The sequence below is a fragment of the Onychomys torridus genome, chromosome 8, assembly GCF_903995425.1.
Source record: "Onychomys torridus chromosome 8, mOncTor1.1, whole genome shotgun sequence".
Lineage (NCBI taxonomy): Eukaryota > Metazoa > Chordata > Mammalia > Rodentia > Cricetidae > Onychomys > Onychomys torridus.
The window spans coordinates 40,226,158-40,242,765 of NC_050450.1; the positions used below are offsets into that span (position 1 = coordinate 40,226,158).

A 16,608-nucleotide genomic window follows, 5' to 3' on the forward strand; every position below is an offset into this window, starting at 1 on the left:
CACACACGTGCTCACTCACTCACTCACTCTGGGGTTCTCAAAAATCAAGAGCAGTAAAGACTAAAAACCTTGCTTGGGAAACTTCCCTGGGAATCTGGTCTTCTTGTATGGAGTAGTGACCTGTTCTTTTGGTTTGTGTGTTTGTTTTTGCTTCTGTTTTCTTTGAAACAGGCTCTCACTATGTATCTTAGGCTGGCCTAGAACTAGCGATCCTTCTGCCTGTCTTCCAAGTGCTGGGACTACAAGCATATCTACCAAACTTGGTTTTGTTGTTGTTGTTGTTGTTGTTGTTGTTGTTGTTGTTGTTGTTCTTCTTCTTCTTCTTCTTCTTCTTCTTCTTCTTCTTCTTCTTCTTCTTCTTCTTCTTCTTCTTCTTCTTCTTCTTCTTCTTCTTCTTCTTCTTCTTCTTCTTCTTCTTCTTCTTCTTCTCCTCCTCCTCCTCCTCCTCCTCCTCCTCCTCCTCCTCCTCCTCCTCCTCTTCTTCTTCTTCTTCTCCTTCTTCTTCTTCATCTTCTTCTCCTCCTCTTTCTCCTCCTCCTCCTCCTTCTGTTGGTGGTGGTGGTGGTGGTTTTTCAAGACAGGGTTTCCCTGTGTAGCTTTGCGCCTTTTTCCTGGAACTCACTCTGTAGCCCAGGCTGGCCTCGAACTCACAGAGATCCACCTGCCTCTGCCTCCCAAGTGCTGGGATTACAGGCATGCACCACCACTGCCTGGCCTGTTCTACTTCTTAATTATTAAGATAATCGCCGGTTTGTGATTCTACAGTTAATTTCACATGATTTTTTTAAAAAATATTTTAACTTTATTTTATGTGCATTGGTGTGAAGGTGTGAGATCTCCTGAAACAGGAGTTTACAGACAGTTGTGAGCTGCCATGTGGGTGCTGGGAATTGAACCTGGTTCTCTGGAAGAGCAGCCAGTGCTCCTAACCCCTGAACCCTCTCTCCATCCCCTTCCCATGGTTCTTCGTGCTAACTGGTACTTGTTTGTCCAGAGCCAAATGGAGAAAGGCATATTTAACGATCGAACAAGTCAGAGTGACCAAATGGCAAGCGGAAACAAAAGGAAGCTGAATTTTTCCAGATGCGACAGGAAAGAATTCCATTTCCCTGAACTGCCATTCACAATACAGGCAAAGGAAATGAAAGGAACGGAAGGTGGGTACCTGGAGGTGCACAGCCCCACAAAGCTCTGCAGGTGGCATAAGTAAGGGGTGGGATGCAAGGAGCTTACATGTGACCTTTTACAGAGTAGTGAATTGCTCTGAAAAGGCAGAGTCCATTGATGAGATTTTTTTTCTTTTATAATTAAGGGTCAGAATTTGTTTTGTTTTGTTTTGTTTTAGATAGGGTCTCACTATGTGTCTCTATTGTCCTGGAACTCACTATGTAAACTAGGCTGGCCTCAAACTCACAGAGATCCCCCTGCCTCTGCCTCTAGAGTGCTGGGACTAAGGGCACACCACTGCCTGACTTAATAGAGATAATTTTAAAGAAAGGTAAAGACAGCTCAAAAGGGTAAATGTTTTATTAGCTTGAGATGCTGGGGCAGAATTTGAAAAAGGTGAATTTGATTCAGTGTATAGCCTGTGCTAAAGTACCTTCCCTGGTTGTTTGCCCAAAATTGTTATAGATGCTTTGGGCATGCTGGGATTTGGTAGATTTTATAAATTTAAAATTCATCATAACCTTAAGATTTAATTTAAGGACTGATGAGATAGCTTAGCAGGTAAAGACATTTGATGCTAAGCCTTGGTGACCTGAGTTTGATCATGGGATTCACATTGTAGAAGGAGACGACTGGCCCCACCCCCAAAAAATGAATAAATAAATAGAATGTAATAAAAATTAAACAGATATTTATCTTGAAATGTGTTGATGTGAGCAAATATCCTTTCCTTTCCTTGGAAGACAGAGACCTGGTGAAATGTGGCACAGTAGCGAGGTGTAGAACGTGCGCCTTGTGAGGGCCACTCAGCAGAAAGAACAGACATGCCTTTGTGAGATCAAAGACAAAGATACAATATTTTCCAGCTCCAGCTACTCCGTTCCTTTGCAACTAACTTCATATGTGGGCCCACTGGCTGTTAGGGTACCTGTCTGCACTGCTTAAAAGAATGGTTTCTAGGCGGGCCGGCAGGGCCGACAAATTACGTTTTTTTCTTCTTTTTCTTCTCTCTCTCTCCTTTTTTTTTTTATTTTGCAAAAAGTTAAACAGATAAAAGTGCTGAAGAGAGAGTCAAAGAAAACAGATTCACCTAAAATACCAACTTTACTTTCTGTGGACCCAAATCAAGAAAAACAAGAGGTAACATTTTATACTATTTATAGAATGTTGTACTCAGTGCTTGGATTTAGTTGCTTTTGCTATTGGAAAGTTTTGTAAAAATTAAAACTTTTACAATCTTAAACTCTAGAACAGGTCTGTTTTTATTTTATTTGCATGTTTTTTGGCTTTTTGAGGTAGAGTCTCACTATGTAGCTCTGGCTGACTGGAACTAACTATGTAGACCAGGCTGGCCTCAAACTCACAGAGATCTGCCTGCCTCTGCTTCCCCAGTGCTGGGATTAAAGGCTTGTAACACCATACCCAATTATTGATGTTCTAAGTGTAAGTTTTTGAAGTAGTAAGCACCAGCCCTCATTTGAACTTTTCATGATTAGAATACACAGACAGCACCCAGGACAAATAGTAGCTATGTTATAGTCCTCATCCAGCCTTGTTCAGGTGACCCCTGCCGTGGGACAGGTTGTGGCTGGCTGCCCCAGCTGTGTTTGCCTTTGGCTTCTTCCCTTCTGTTTTCTCCATGTTTACAGTCTTTGTTCCCTGAACCTGCTTTCACAAATATCTGCTGTTGGCTCCCATGCCCACCCACCACAGCGATTGCTGGATTTTATTTGGAATTTTGTAGTAATCAGCATTCATCTGAATGCTTTCTCTGAAGGGAAGGAGACCGAATTGACAGTCACTGAGTCTCAGCATACGTGTGACCTTGGATTCCCTAGTGAGGTCATCTTCATGCATAATTTATCAATTTTATTATCCCCATTACAAATGAAAGTGACTACTTTTTAATTCATGATAAAGATATTCCTACTTTATTAAAGAAAATTGAGTGAATTAAAACTATGGAGGGCTGAGAAGGGACGAACTCAGTTGGTAGTGTGCTGGCCTAGCATTGACAAGGCCCTGGCTCCACATAAACCAAGTGTGGCAGTATAGATCTCTCCCCAGCACTTGGGAGTTAGAGGCAAAAGGGTCAGAAATTCGAGGTCATCTTCAGTGACTTTGAGGCTCCCCTGGACTGTGAGACTTCGTCTCAGAAAAACAAAGGAGCCATATATGCATTTTTTTTCTGAAACCCTATAAGGAAACATTTTAATTGTGACATTTCGAGGTATAGCTTTGTTTTGACAGCCCCAGGACTTCTTATGTATGTCACAATCTACTTTGCAAAACCAGCTCTGTTATAGAAGGGGAAAGCCATTAGTGACCATCTTTTAGTTTGTTATAAGTCACAAGATTCTTTAAGCTTGTGCATTTAAGGATGTACTTATGTCCTGGAAGCCTGCATAGCATACCGTTTGCAGATATGTTAACTAATTGGGTGAATTAGGGCTCCTGGGTTTGAAGAGAGTTGTGATGTTCCATCTGCTATTCCATGAGAGGCCCAGAAACCAAAACCACATATACATGCAGGGAAGGATGAATCAAAACAGTGCTCTCAGGGTTTACATGATGTGGAATTCCTGAAAAGACAGCCTGGAAAAAGAGTAACCCAAGCCAGTTGCAGTTCTTAGAAACCAGGCGCTGTCAGTGCTGCTCAGAGCTTATCTGCACAGAGCTGCAGACACAGCTGGAGTTTGTAACTGAGACTCAGGTAACACTAGTCCGAGCACAGTTTAGTGAGTTAATGTCAGAATTAAGACAGTTCCTGAGCTGGTGAAATGATTCAGTGAGTAAAGATGCTGCCAAGCCGGAAGACCTGAGGTCCAGCCCCAGAACTGACATCATAGAAAAAGAACCAAGCCCGGTGGTGGTGGTGGCGCACGCCTTTAATCCCAGCACTTGGGAGGCAGAGCCAGGCGGATCTCTGTGAGTTTGAGGACAGCCTGGGCTATAGAGTGAGTTTCAGGAAAGGTGCAAAGCTATACAGAGAAACCCTGTCTAAAAAAAAAAGAAAAGAAAAAGAAAAGAAAGAGAGAGAGAGAGAGAGAGAGAGAGAGAGAGAGAGAGAGAGAAAGAAAGAAAGAAAGAAAGAAAGAAAGAAAGAAAGAAAGAAAGAAAGAAAGGGAAAAGAAAATGAACCAGGCACCACAAGTCAGACCCTGACCCTGACATGAACATCATGACACACATTCATACACACAAAATAAATATATGTAAAATTAAAATATTTTCCTTAGCTGTGCACGGTTTCACATGCCCTTAATCTCCACACTTGAGAGGCAGAGAACTCTTGAGAGGCAGAGGCAGGTAGGTCACTGTGAGTTCCAAGGACAGCCTGTTCTACATAGTGAGTTCCAGGCCAGCCAGAGTTTCGTAGTGAGACCCTGTCTCAAAATCTTTCTTCTAAATTTTCAGTCTGTAGTTTGTTTTATAGTTTGGGACTATATGGAAACATGGGGTAGCAGCGAGGAGTACAGCAGTTGGTGCTCATCCAGCGTGGGCTTGCTCTACAGCACCCCAGAACATACAAAAGCCAGAAGACAGGCATAATAACTCGTGTTCTAGTCTTGACTCTTCCATTGGCTTGGATTTTTAACTACTTCATCAGATCCAAGCACTTCCTAGATGTGTAGTGAACCCTTTCAGGAGACTTAGCAATCCATTGCCATAGTGTAGGTGCACACTGAAGGGACTCTGACCAGAAGGACCCCACATGACTGTGAAAGGGTAGCATGGGCAAGAGAGAAAAGAGCCCTGATTGATGAGGAGGAGTCAGTCCTTTGCCACCAGGCTCCCTGGATCCTTGTGAAGCAACCCATCGCGCTGAGTACAGGTAGTTTGTCTCAGCTTGAGTTCCCTTAGCCAGTGACTCACCACTTCCTGTTTGTTTTTAGAACACAAGAAATGCACCAGCTAAAGGAGAGGAACCTGTTAGCTGTAGGATAGAAAGTCCGCTGATGAAAATCCAGGGAATCCCAGACTCACGTGTGGTTAAAACAAACCTTTTTGTTAATGTTTCAGGCACAGAAATGTTGACTAGCAATGCAGCCTGGATAGCTGGGTGTAGTATTTTTGCTTTTAAAATCATAATATTGTTCCTGTTTTATTTTTTTTGTTCCTGTTTTCTTACTTTCAACATTAAGCTCACAAATGCCCCACATCAAGTCTTGTGATTTTATTTAATCATCTATTATTTCTGGCATGTTGATTAGTGCTCATTCCTAGGTTTGGTTGAGAGCTTTATAAGTATATAAGGGAAAATTACTAAATATGTAACATAGAGTCCAATGCAATATGTAATACAGAGAGTCCTAATGTAAATATGTAATATATAGAGTTCCAATGTAAATATGTAATACTGACTCCCAATGTAAATATGTAACACAGAATCCCATTATAAATATATAACACAGAGAGTCCCAATGTAAATGTATAATAAGTTTCCCTCAAATATCAATATATATGAGTCCCCCAATGTAAATATGTAATAGAGTCCCAATGTAAATATGTAACACAGAGGATTCCACTGTAAATATGTAACACAGAGTCCCAATATAAATATGTAATAGAGTCCCACTGTAAATATGTGTAATAGAGTCCCACTGTAAATATGTAATACAGGGAGTCCCAATGTAAGTATGTAATACAGAGTCCCAATGTAAATACGTAACACAGAGGATTCCACTGTAAATATGTAACACAGAGTCCCAATATAAATATGTAATAGAGTCCCACTGTAAATATGTAATACAGAGAGTCCCAATGTAAGTATGTAATACAGAGTCCCAATGTAAATATGTAACACAGAGGATTCCACTGTAAATATGTAACACAGAGAGTCCCAATGTAAATATGTAATACAGAGTCCCAATGTAAATATATAATAGAATCCCAATGTAAATGTATAACACATAGAGTCCGAATGTAAATATGTAAGAGTCCCAAGGTAAATATGTAATACAGAGTCCCAATGTAAATATGTAATAGAGTCCCACTGTAAATATGTAATAGAATCCCAATGTAAATATATAATAGAATCCCAATGTAAATGTATAACACAGAGAGTCCCAATATAAATATGTAATACAGAGTCCCAATGTAAATATATAATAGAATCCCAACGTAAATGCATAACACAGAGAGTCCCAATGTTAATATGTAATATAGAGTCCCAGTGTAAATATGTAAGAGTCCCAAGGTAAATATGTAATACAGAGTCCCAATGTAAAGATATGATACAGAAAGTCCCAATGTAAATATGTGAGACAGAGAGTCCCAATTTCTAGGAGCCAAAGATTCCTAAGCAAAGAAGATAGCATGAGCGGGTGTTGGGTTCCACACTGAACATGCTGGCCAGACACTGGGTCCTGTCCCGTAGTTTGATTGAAAGGATGGGACTTAAACTGAGCAGCTCTTACCATTCAGTAGATCATCTGTAGTGTAACATTAGTACAGTCATGGCTTTGACAGCAGATATTCACATTTCTTATCCCTGGTTCTTACTGGCTTGGTTTTTAATTTTAGGGTGGAGATGGCGATTGTGAGGGGAAGAATTTGAAGAGGAACAGATTTTTTTTTTCCCGATAGTGTTTTGTCTTTTAAGTAATCTTAAAACCCAAGCTTGACAACTCTTTCTTTGTTGTTCACACACAATAGAAGGTAACATAGGCTGCTGTTAAGATAGCCACTCATCCTGTCTGCATCAGCATCGTCTGCTTTTTTGGTTTTGTTAGCAGAATTTTAACCATTTTTCTCTTTCCTCTAAAAACTGTGTTATTTTAATGCTGTGATTTAGAATTATAAAGTCACCTTACCTCTACCTGCTTCCTTCCTTGATTACTGAGTGGGTAGCACAGGTCACGTGATGTGCCCTGCTCACACTGCTCTCAGCCTGCTGAGAGTCAGCCCTGAAAGCCAGTTGTCTCCTGGAAAGCGTTGGCCCCTTCAAGTGAATGCTCCGTGAACCTTCTTGTCTGTTGTCTAAGTAACTGTCCATTACCATCGCATGATGAAAGACATTCTGTTGGTGGTGACTGGGTGGAACATAAAAAGTAGAAATTATTTAGCCCATAGTTCTGCACAGGCTGGCATCTTTCGGCATCTGGGAGGGCCTTGCTACAGCCAAGCATGGTGGAGGTCACCGTGTGGAGAGGCAGAGCAAGCCACTAATACATGGCCTCATCCATTCTGAATTACCTCCTGAAGGCCCCAGCTGCCTAAGGCCATTGGCATATTAGCTTGCGCATTACATTTATAACACATTAACTTTTTTTTTTCCTTTGAGGATACTGAGAAATGAATTCAGGATGCACAGGTGCAAGGCAAGCTCTCTACCTCTGAGCTAGAATATGGAACTCTTGTTGTTTTGTTTTAAGACAGTTTCTTATTAGATACAGCTTCAGCTGACCTAGTACTCTATATGTAACCCAGACTAGCCCCAGACTTGGAGTAATCCTCCTGCCTTAATCTACTGAATTCTCAGAGTATAGCCATGTTCTTCTACACATGGACTTTTGAAGGATATATTTAAACCAAAGTATTACCAAAATTCTAGATTTTTTTTTACCCTGTAAAATTGTCTTACTTGGTGTTTAACCAAGCTTCTAATCTAGTTTTCTAGTTACTAATAAATATGAAAAAGAAAAGAAAACACATGTTTGTTTTTTGAGAGAGTTTCTCTGTGTAGCCCTGGCTGTCCTGGAACTCACTCTGTAGACCAGGCTGGCCTCAAACTCAGAGATCTACCTGCCAATGCCTCCTGAGTGTTGGAATTAAAGTCACATGCCACCACACCCAGCAAGAAAACACAATTTATTTAGTATAACACTATGCTTAATTTAGGAAAATCTTTATTTATTTAGGTTTTTCAGACAGGGGTTCTCTGTGTAGCCCTAGTTGGCCTCAAACTTTCTCTGTAAATCAGGCTGGCTTCAAACTCAAAGAGACCCACCCACCTGCCTCTACTTCTCAAGTGCTGGGATCAGGCATATACCACTACTGCCCGCCAGGGAATTATTTTTTTGTTCAGATGTCATCTTTTTGAAAAATGTTTTTTATTTTTTCTTAACATCTATTTTATTATGTATACAGTGTTCTGTCTGCATGTTTAATGTATTTTATTAATTCCCTGAGAATTTCATGTATTTTGATCATAGTCACTTCCTAATCTTGTCCCTAACTCCTCCCAGGTCCATCCCTACCTTCCTATCCCACTCCCAATTTCATGTCATATACTTATTTTTATTTTTAATTACCGAGTTATCAAGTTCAATTTGTGCTGCCTATGTGTTCCTGGGTGTGGGGTCATGCACTGGAGTGTGAGCAACCTCCCAGGGACCACACCCTTAGCGAAAACTGACTCCCCTTCCTCCAGAAGCATCAGCCCTCCAAAGCTACACAGTTAGGGGCAAGGGCTTGTGAGCCCCCTACCTTCCATGCTAGAGTGACTGGCTTGGTACTGTGCAGGCATCCGCAGCTGCCGTGAGGTCTTGAGAGAGGGATTCTGACATGTCTAAAAGATAGCTTTTCACTCCAGTCCTCCCTGACCTCTGGCTCCTATAGTCTCCTACCCCTTCTCCCATGATGCTCTCTGGGCCTTGTGAGAGGCCGAGTGACATAGATGTTCCATGTGTAGATGAGTACTCCACTAACACTTATTTTCTGAACTCTGACCAGTTGTTTCTGTGGCATGAGAGACACACCAATCTATGGGTATAGAGACACAAATTTAGAGAGCAGTTTGATACTATGTCCATTTAGGAGATTAATAGTAGGACCAACCCAGGGATCTATGAGCTCCCCAGTTGTGCATTATTAGCTAGATGTACAGTACCAGGTATGCATTTCCTCCTTTGCAGGCCTTATGTGCAATCAGAAAGCAGCTGTTGATCCCCATAACAGCCGCTGGTGTACTCATTAGCATCTCTTGCCATGGCAGTCATTACTGTAGTGCACTGGGTCCAGAGCTAGGTGAGACTGCTGATGGGTTTGCCCTCAGCAGCCTGCCTAATGCTTTCTAGTACTATAATAACTAGCCAGCTGGGAGGAATCTGCCTTGGCAAGTGTGTGATGTCTTTAGCAAAATAGGGGCTTACCATTAAGTTCTAGTGTGCAACCAAGAACAATGGCAATAGCCTGTATGGTTTTGGGAGTCTTAGAAAAGTTTTGATTCAGGGCTGGAGATGTTGTGTAGTTGACTGAGTGCTTGCCTAGCATGCATGAAACCCTGGGTCCATGTGGCACACACGAGGCCCTATCTAAAAAAAACATACCTCACAGACTGGAGAGATGGCTCTGCTGTTAAAGGTGAGGCTCACAACCAAAAATATGAATTTAGTTCCCAGCATCCTTGGCTGTCTCTCTAGCCACAATAACACACACACACACACACACACACACACACACACACACACTCACGCCCTCACCCCACAAAAAGCATTTTGAGGTCTGGAAGATAGTCCAGTGATTAAAAGTATTTGTTGTTCTTGCAAAAGATCTCGGTTTAGTTCCTAGTACCTACACAAAGACTCACAACTGCCTGTAACTACAGTTCCAGGAGATCTGACCCTCATTCTCGCCTACATCAGTGCACAGATAGAGAAGCACCCTGCATCAGTACATGGACATAGGAGTACCCTGCATCAGTGCAGGGACATAGGAGCACACTGCATCAGTACATGGACATAGGAGCACCCTGCATCAGTGCAGGGACATAGGAGCACACTGCATCAGTGCAGGAACATAGGAGCACTAGGAGCACACTGCATCAGTGCAGGGACATAGGAGCACCCTGCATCAGTGCAGGAACATAGGAGCACTAGGAGCACACTGCATCAGTGCAGGGACATAGGAGCACCCAGCATCAGTACATGGACATAGGAGCACCCTGCATCAGTGCAGGGACATAGGAGCACACTGCATCAGTACATGGACATAGGAGCACACTGCATCAGTGCAGGGACATAGGAGCACCCAGCATCAGTACATGGACATAGGAGCACACTGCATCAGTGTAGGGACATAGGAGCACCCTGCATCAGTGCAGGGACATAGGAGCACACTGCATCAGTACACAGACATAGGAGCACACTGCATCAGTACACAGACATAGGAGCACCCTGCATCAGTACACAGACATAGGAGCACACTACACCAGTGTGTAGGACCATAAAGAGAAGGAAAGCTGCCCAAATTCAGAACCACACAGTCGGAAGTGCAAATTAAAGGTCCCTAAATGGAAATTGGGACATGTTACTAAAACAGTCACAGAACTGTACAGGGAAATAATCAGGAAATCTTAGGTGACATAGGAATTGTGGTTCAAGATGATTAAAAATGAGAAAATCTTTAAAAATTTGAAGAATAAAATTAATTTTTAAAAACAGATGACACATCAAAACACAAACACATTAATGCTGTGCTGTGTGGTTTCAAGAAAGCACTCTTTGGTTTACTGGAAGGCCAAGCACAGAAAGAAAACATTCCTATCACCAATCTCCTGACTACGCAGCTTGCTTTTCCTGCAGAGCTAGGAAAGCTGATAAACTGACCGTGGAGACAGGCCCACAGCAGCTCTTCTTTCCTGAAAAAGGATTTCTGAGGTCAGATAACCAGGAGTTTGCATCCATGACGGGTGACACTCAGGCCATGTTGACGAGAAAACCAGTCAACAAGCTCTTCAGGCTATGCTTAGGCTTGTTCAGTACATTAGTTTTTATTTTAGAATTTTTAGAAAGTTAACGTAGATTAGTTTTCATTTCTTCTGTGTGTGTGTGTGTGTGTGTGTGTGTGTGTGTGTGTGTGTGCATATTGTTGTTATCATTGTTTTTATTTTGTTTTGTTTTTGAGACAGACTCTCATGTATGCCTGTAGTTTTAATTTATTACATGGGCAACCTCTCCAAGGGCAAACTAGCATATCACTCTTCTTAAAAATGTGTTAGTTCAAGAGTGGCGGTGGTGGCGGCGGCAGTGCTGCTGCTGCTGCTGCTGGTGGTGGTGGTGGTGGTGGTGCACACCTTTGATTCCAACACTCAGGAGGCAGAGGCAAGCAGATCATTGTAAGTTCAGGGCCAGCCTGGTCTACATAGTGAGTTCCAGGACAGCAACGACACAGAGAAACCCTGTCTTGAAAAACAAAATAAAAGAAAAAAAAATAGTCTTAGATCACAAAAGAACAAATTGATTCCTCTTTAGCCTACATGGTCTCCAGACTCCACATTCAGCTTTTCAGGCAGAGGTCTCTGATCATGTTCCTCATTCCATCAGTGATTTCCACATCTCAGTTGACATCCACTCCATTCTTTTTGTTGTTCAGGAGAAAAACTATGGAGTAAAAATCTCCTCCTCTCCTCCTATCTACCTCCATCCTTTCAGGTCTTTTTCTGAAGTATTTCCAGGGTCTAACCACCAAGCCCTCTATTGTTTTTCATGATATCTCTTGCCCAGGCTTGGTAGAAATCCCCTAAGAGGTCTTCATGCTTTTATCCTTGTTCATCCATGAGTTTCATCCCAGTGCACGGCCAGAATGTTCCTAAAAAACCTTGTCAAATGTGTTGCTTTGTCAAAACTTCCTTTACTTAGAGTGAACCCCCAGAGGTCAGGTGACTGTCAGCCTCTGTTGCTTTTGGTCCTGTTTGTGCTTTCCTCCAGTCCACCCTAACCTACGAAAGGCAGCTGCCCAGTGCCTGTGGGTTTCTCTGCTTTGAAACCCCACCCTGATTGATGGTGTGACCGCAGGGTCTCCTTACCCATCTGTACTTTAGGTATGCGACACCCTGCGGCTTCCAGCTCTGTCCCCACTCCCATTTCCTGTTTGATTTTTTTATATAGCATTTAAGTCTGATAAGCTGTTCATGTTGTTTATCTAAGCACTGAAATCTTCCTTCGGGAAGGTGTGGATGTACTGTTTAATTCGCTGTTGTAGTCCTCATGCTTTGAGTAGTGCTTAGAAGACATTGGCATTCAATAACACTTGCTTTGTGGTAAACCCGTGTAAGCACCACACATACTAAGTCCTTGAGAAAGCCAAAGTAGCATGCCACCGTGTCTTTCTGTGGTTTGTTTGGGCAGTGTCTCACTGTGTAGCACAGATTGGTCCTGAATTCCTGGACTCAAGTGATCCTTCACTTTCTCGTGTAGCTTGGACTGCAAGCACATGCTGCTGAGCCTGAATGCCATGTGGTAGTATTAACTTCATTTTCTGCATCTCAGAATATAGATTATAGTAGGTCCTTACAGTAGCCAGCAGGTGGACTGCAGAGGCTTCCCTCCCCGAAGATAGTCTCCTCCAGAGGGAGCCCCAGGTCTAGCCTTTTCAGGACTCCTGGTCCCTGTTGGGTTGGATGAGGCTATGGAGATGCATCAGTGCTTTTTGCTCAAAATCTTCTAGATGAGGATGTAATGAAAGGCAAGCTTTGGGATTGGTTTCCTCAGGTGAAGGATTCCTAATCAAACCAAGCCCTGGAACAACTTACATGTGGTTCAGGCTGTGTTTACACTTGGGTGGCTCCTTCTGGGAATTTCTTCATGGTTACTAATTATTACATTGAAATGTGTTATTACCATGTTAAAAGCATCTGATGCCTCATGAAAAACAAGATTTATTATGGAATTGTTTTGCCATCAGTAGCCCTTGGATTGTGGTCCAGTTTGGAAAATCATTCCCTTTCATCTGTGTCTCTCCTGCAAAGAGACCATCTAGCACGATCAGAATATTCATTGAAACTATACCTATACAATTCTGCAGATCCTTTCATTGAAAACTCTCATTGAACAAATACTCCATTTTTATTAAAATCCATAAAGAGTGTAACTATCAGAGTCCAGATGAGCATCAGAATGAGTGAAAAGGTGAATATCCAGTGCTCAGCACCTTCACCATTTCTTTACATTTTATGTGTGGAGGTGTTTGGCCTGCATGTATGTTTGTGTACCACGTGTGTGCCCAGTGCCCACAAAGCTAGAAGAGGGCATCTGATCCCCTAGAAATGGAGACATCAGCCACCATGTGGGTGTTGTGAATTGAACCCCAGGTCCTCAGGAAGAGCAGCCAGTGCTTTTAACTGCTGAACCATCTCTCCAGCCTCCTTTACCACTTCTTCACTGAGGGATTGTGTGTGTGTGTGTGTGTGTGTGTGTGTGTGTGTGTGTGTGTGTTGTATTGCCTCAGCTTTTCCAGTTGGAAAAGGGAACAATAGTTTATTTACACACACACACACACACACACACACACACACACACACATACACACACACAGTAAATTAATATAAAAAGAATAGATATTTTTCCTAGTGATATTGGTTGTTGGTTTTTTAGTGTATATGAGTGTTTCACCTGCATGTATATATGTGCACCAACCCTGTGCTGGCTCATGCAGAAGCCGGAAAAGGCCTCAGATCCCCTCGGACCTGAGTTACAGGCAGTTGTGAGCTACCATGTGAGTGCTGAGAACTGAACCTGGGTCCTATGGAAAAACAGCCAGTGCTCTTAACAATTGAGCCTCATTTCTTGGAGCTATTGTGAGGAGTTCTGAGATGGACATAAGTTCAAGTGATGGACATAAGGCACAGTAGGTTTGGACCGACCAAAGTCAATTATTTGTAGGGCCTACAGAACTTCCTTCGAGAAGATGTAACTGTGGTCTTTATTTTATTTTGGTTTTGTTCTGATGTCTAAGTGTCAGAGTACATCCTGAATTCTTTACTTTAGGAATAAATTCAGTCCAGAAGTGCCCTCTGCTCTGTGGCATATTGTCTGAGTAGTTTCATTTGCTTCAGATATTAAGCTGGCACAAGTGATAACATACCCACTGTCTGTTCTGTGTGCATACAATGTTTCATTAAATAGAAGAAGAAACATTGTATTCAGAGGGGGGTTGGTTGGTTGGTTGGTTGGTTAATTTTGTTTTCAAAGTCTTATTACATAACCCAGATGGACTTCAATCTCCCTGTGTAGCCCAGGCTAGCCTCTAACTCACACTCTCCTACCCCACCTTCTTGTGTGTTTGAGAGCACAGGTCTGAGCTACCATACCCATAGGAATTTAGAATTTAAAAAGACAGAGCTGGAGAGGTGGCTCAGCAGTTAAGAGCACTGGTTGTTCATCTAGAGGTCCTGAGTTCAATCCCCAGAACCCACATGGTGGCTCACAACCATCTGTAACTCCAGTTTCAGGGAATCCAACACTCTCTCCTGTCTTCTGCCAGCACCAGGCATGCAAGTGGTACACAGGTGAAACACCCATATACATAAATAATACAACAATCCAAAGATGCACACGCATGCCCCTAGTGTTCGAGGGAAGGAAGTTAGTGTGAAGACACAGCGGCTCTTCAGTGTTGTGCCTCTACCACAGCAAGATGTTAGTGCTGTAGTTAGTTTCCATCAAGACCACAGATCATAGTTTTTCTTTGTTTCAGTTTACATTGTTTTGTTTTGTTTTTCCTCCAGAAGTTTTGTGGAGTTCATGGAGTTCATTGTTGTTATCTTGTTTGCTTGTTTTACAGGGTCTCACCCTGGCTGGCCTGGACCTCACTTTGTAGACTAAAGTGGCCTGGAACTCACAGAATCCACCTGCCTGTGCCTCCAGAGCACTGGGTTAAAGGTGTATGCCACCGCCCTGCTCATGGAGTTCTTGAGGTGGTATTACAAACAGGGCTATGGTTAGTGGATTGCCACTTAATTTAGGCGTCTCCAGGCTTTACAGAGGTTAAGGCTTTTAAAGGAAAATTCTTTCTGAGGAGAATTTCATACTTCATGAGATTTATTTATTTATTATGTATACAACATTCTGCCTCCATATATGCCCGCATGCCAGAAGAGGGCACCAGATCTCATTATAGATGGCTGTGAGCCATCATGTGGTTGCTGGGAATTGAACTCAGGACCTCTGGAAGAACAGCCAGTGCTCTTAACCTCTGAGCCATCTCTCCAGCCCCCAGAATTTCATACTTCAAATGCAGAATTACTGTGGCCCCGGAAGAAGTGTGGGCTGGTGATGGGTCACATGGTCTCTCAGCAGGCTGGCCTCTGCTGACAAGATTGTTTCCACTTGAGTCTCTGATCACTAACTCGATCCTGCAAACATGCTGTGTCAGTGCAGCTGAATCAGTAATCGGGTGCTTGGCTTTTGAAAGCTGTGGGGTAGGTGTTCACAGGATAAGGGCAGAAGTCCTGGCTCCCGTCCTTTGCCCACGGTTGTCACAGCAGAAAGGGTGACAGCTGGTGGCTCAGTGGCTATTGCTGTGTGGTACCCACTTCCTTTGAAAAAGAAACAGAGCCTGTAGAGGGGAGGATAGGCATGCCCTGCTGCACTAACACCCAAAGGATAAGATTTGACCCACTAAATTAGGGGTCTGGCTCCTGGTTAGCCCGTCATGAAACCTCACTTTGGGCTCCAGTGACCTCCTAAATCATTCAGTTCAGTGGTTTTCTTCAAGTGGCCCCCTGACCTTTGTGTCACCTTTGGCACCATGAATCATCTTCCCTTTCTGGAAGCATCCTCACCTTTCTTGTCACATGTCATCACTCTCTTCTCACCTCCAGTGTATTTCTGCTCTTCTGATAATTTTATCTTCCCACCTGTTTCCCTGTCAGCATGTTCTGGAGCACAGGTCTTCCGTTCTTTGTTCTTCCCATGTTCTTGAGAGCTCTACTCAGTCGCCACTTCCCAGGTACCAAGGGCAGAACCATGGAGTTCCCACGCTGACGTGTATTTGAAGCCCTAGCTCTGTCTGTATGCTTGCTAACATGTCTATTTCATCATCTTGAGGTCCCCACAGTTCTAAACAGGATTGATTTATCTATAAACCAGGGTTTTGGTCTAGCTTTTCGTGTTTTTCAAAGTGGAACTGTCATGGATTCCTGTGTGACGGGACATGCCTTGACTCTTGGTCAGCCTAACCCGGGGAACTTGGATCTGGACAATCAACAGTCACCAAAGCTGCCCCCAGCTTCTGTTTTTCTTTGGTTTGGTTTGTCTTATGCCCAAGAATAACAAGAAACATGAACAAGAAGTGAGAGAAGAAACATGGAACATAGAGTTTTTAAGGGAAAGGAGACTGACTCCTGAGAACGGAAGGGGAGGGAGGGTCCAGGAGGGGTGCTACTATGGCCCTGCCTGGTGGGATTCTGTGTGTGGTCAGAATTGGGTGGAGACTTGAGTGATCTTTTTAAAGATTGGTTATTGGTGGTTGATCGTTTGTATCAGGGCTGCACCTGTGGGGAGTCTATACACCCCATGCATGCTCCCTTGGGTCAACCAGAGAGGTGATCATTTGTTACTCATCCAGTCAGGGGAATGGTTGTGAGTGGTGACCAAACTTTTTTGTTTCCAAACTGCTTGACTAGCTCATGGTCCACTGTGGGCCCTGCCCTTCTCTTCCCATAGGAGCTGACTCCTGTCTCAGTCCCGTGGATCTCCTTAGCTTGGAACTTGGCAT

At 43.1% G+C, this 16,608-nt stretch overlaps 1 protein-coding gene across 6 annotated transcripts in view; it reads left to right on the forward strand.

The window, feature by feature from the left end:
* Positions 1-16,608, forward strand: part of Cdkl3 (cyclin dependent kinase like 3) — an 86,633-nt gene that overhangs the window by 29,819 nt on the left and 40,206 nt on the right. For 5 of the 6 annotated variants that reach the window (XR_004945587.1, XM_036194489.1, XM_036194488.1 and 2 more), the window contains 2 exons: positions 995-1,157; positions 2,210-2,307. Coding sequence is in view for 5 of the 6 variants with exons in the window: in XM_036194489.1 (XP_036050382.1) it covers positions 995-1,157; positions 2,210-2,307 (261 nt within the window). In the remaining variant the exon portion in view is untranslated. Of the gene's footprint in view, positions 1-994; positions 1,158-2,209; positions 2,308-6,693; positions 7,158-16,608 lie in introns of those variants that run through there. The other variant, XM_036194491.1, reaches the window with a different exon arrangement.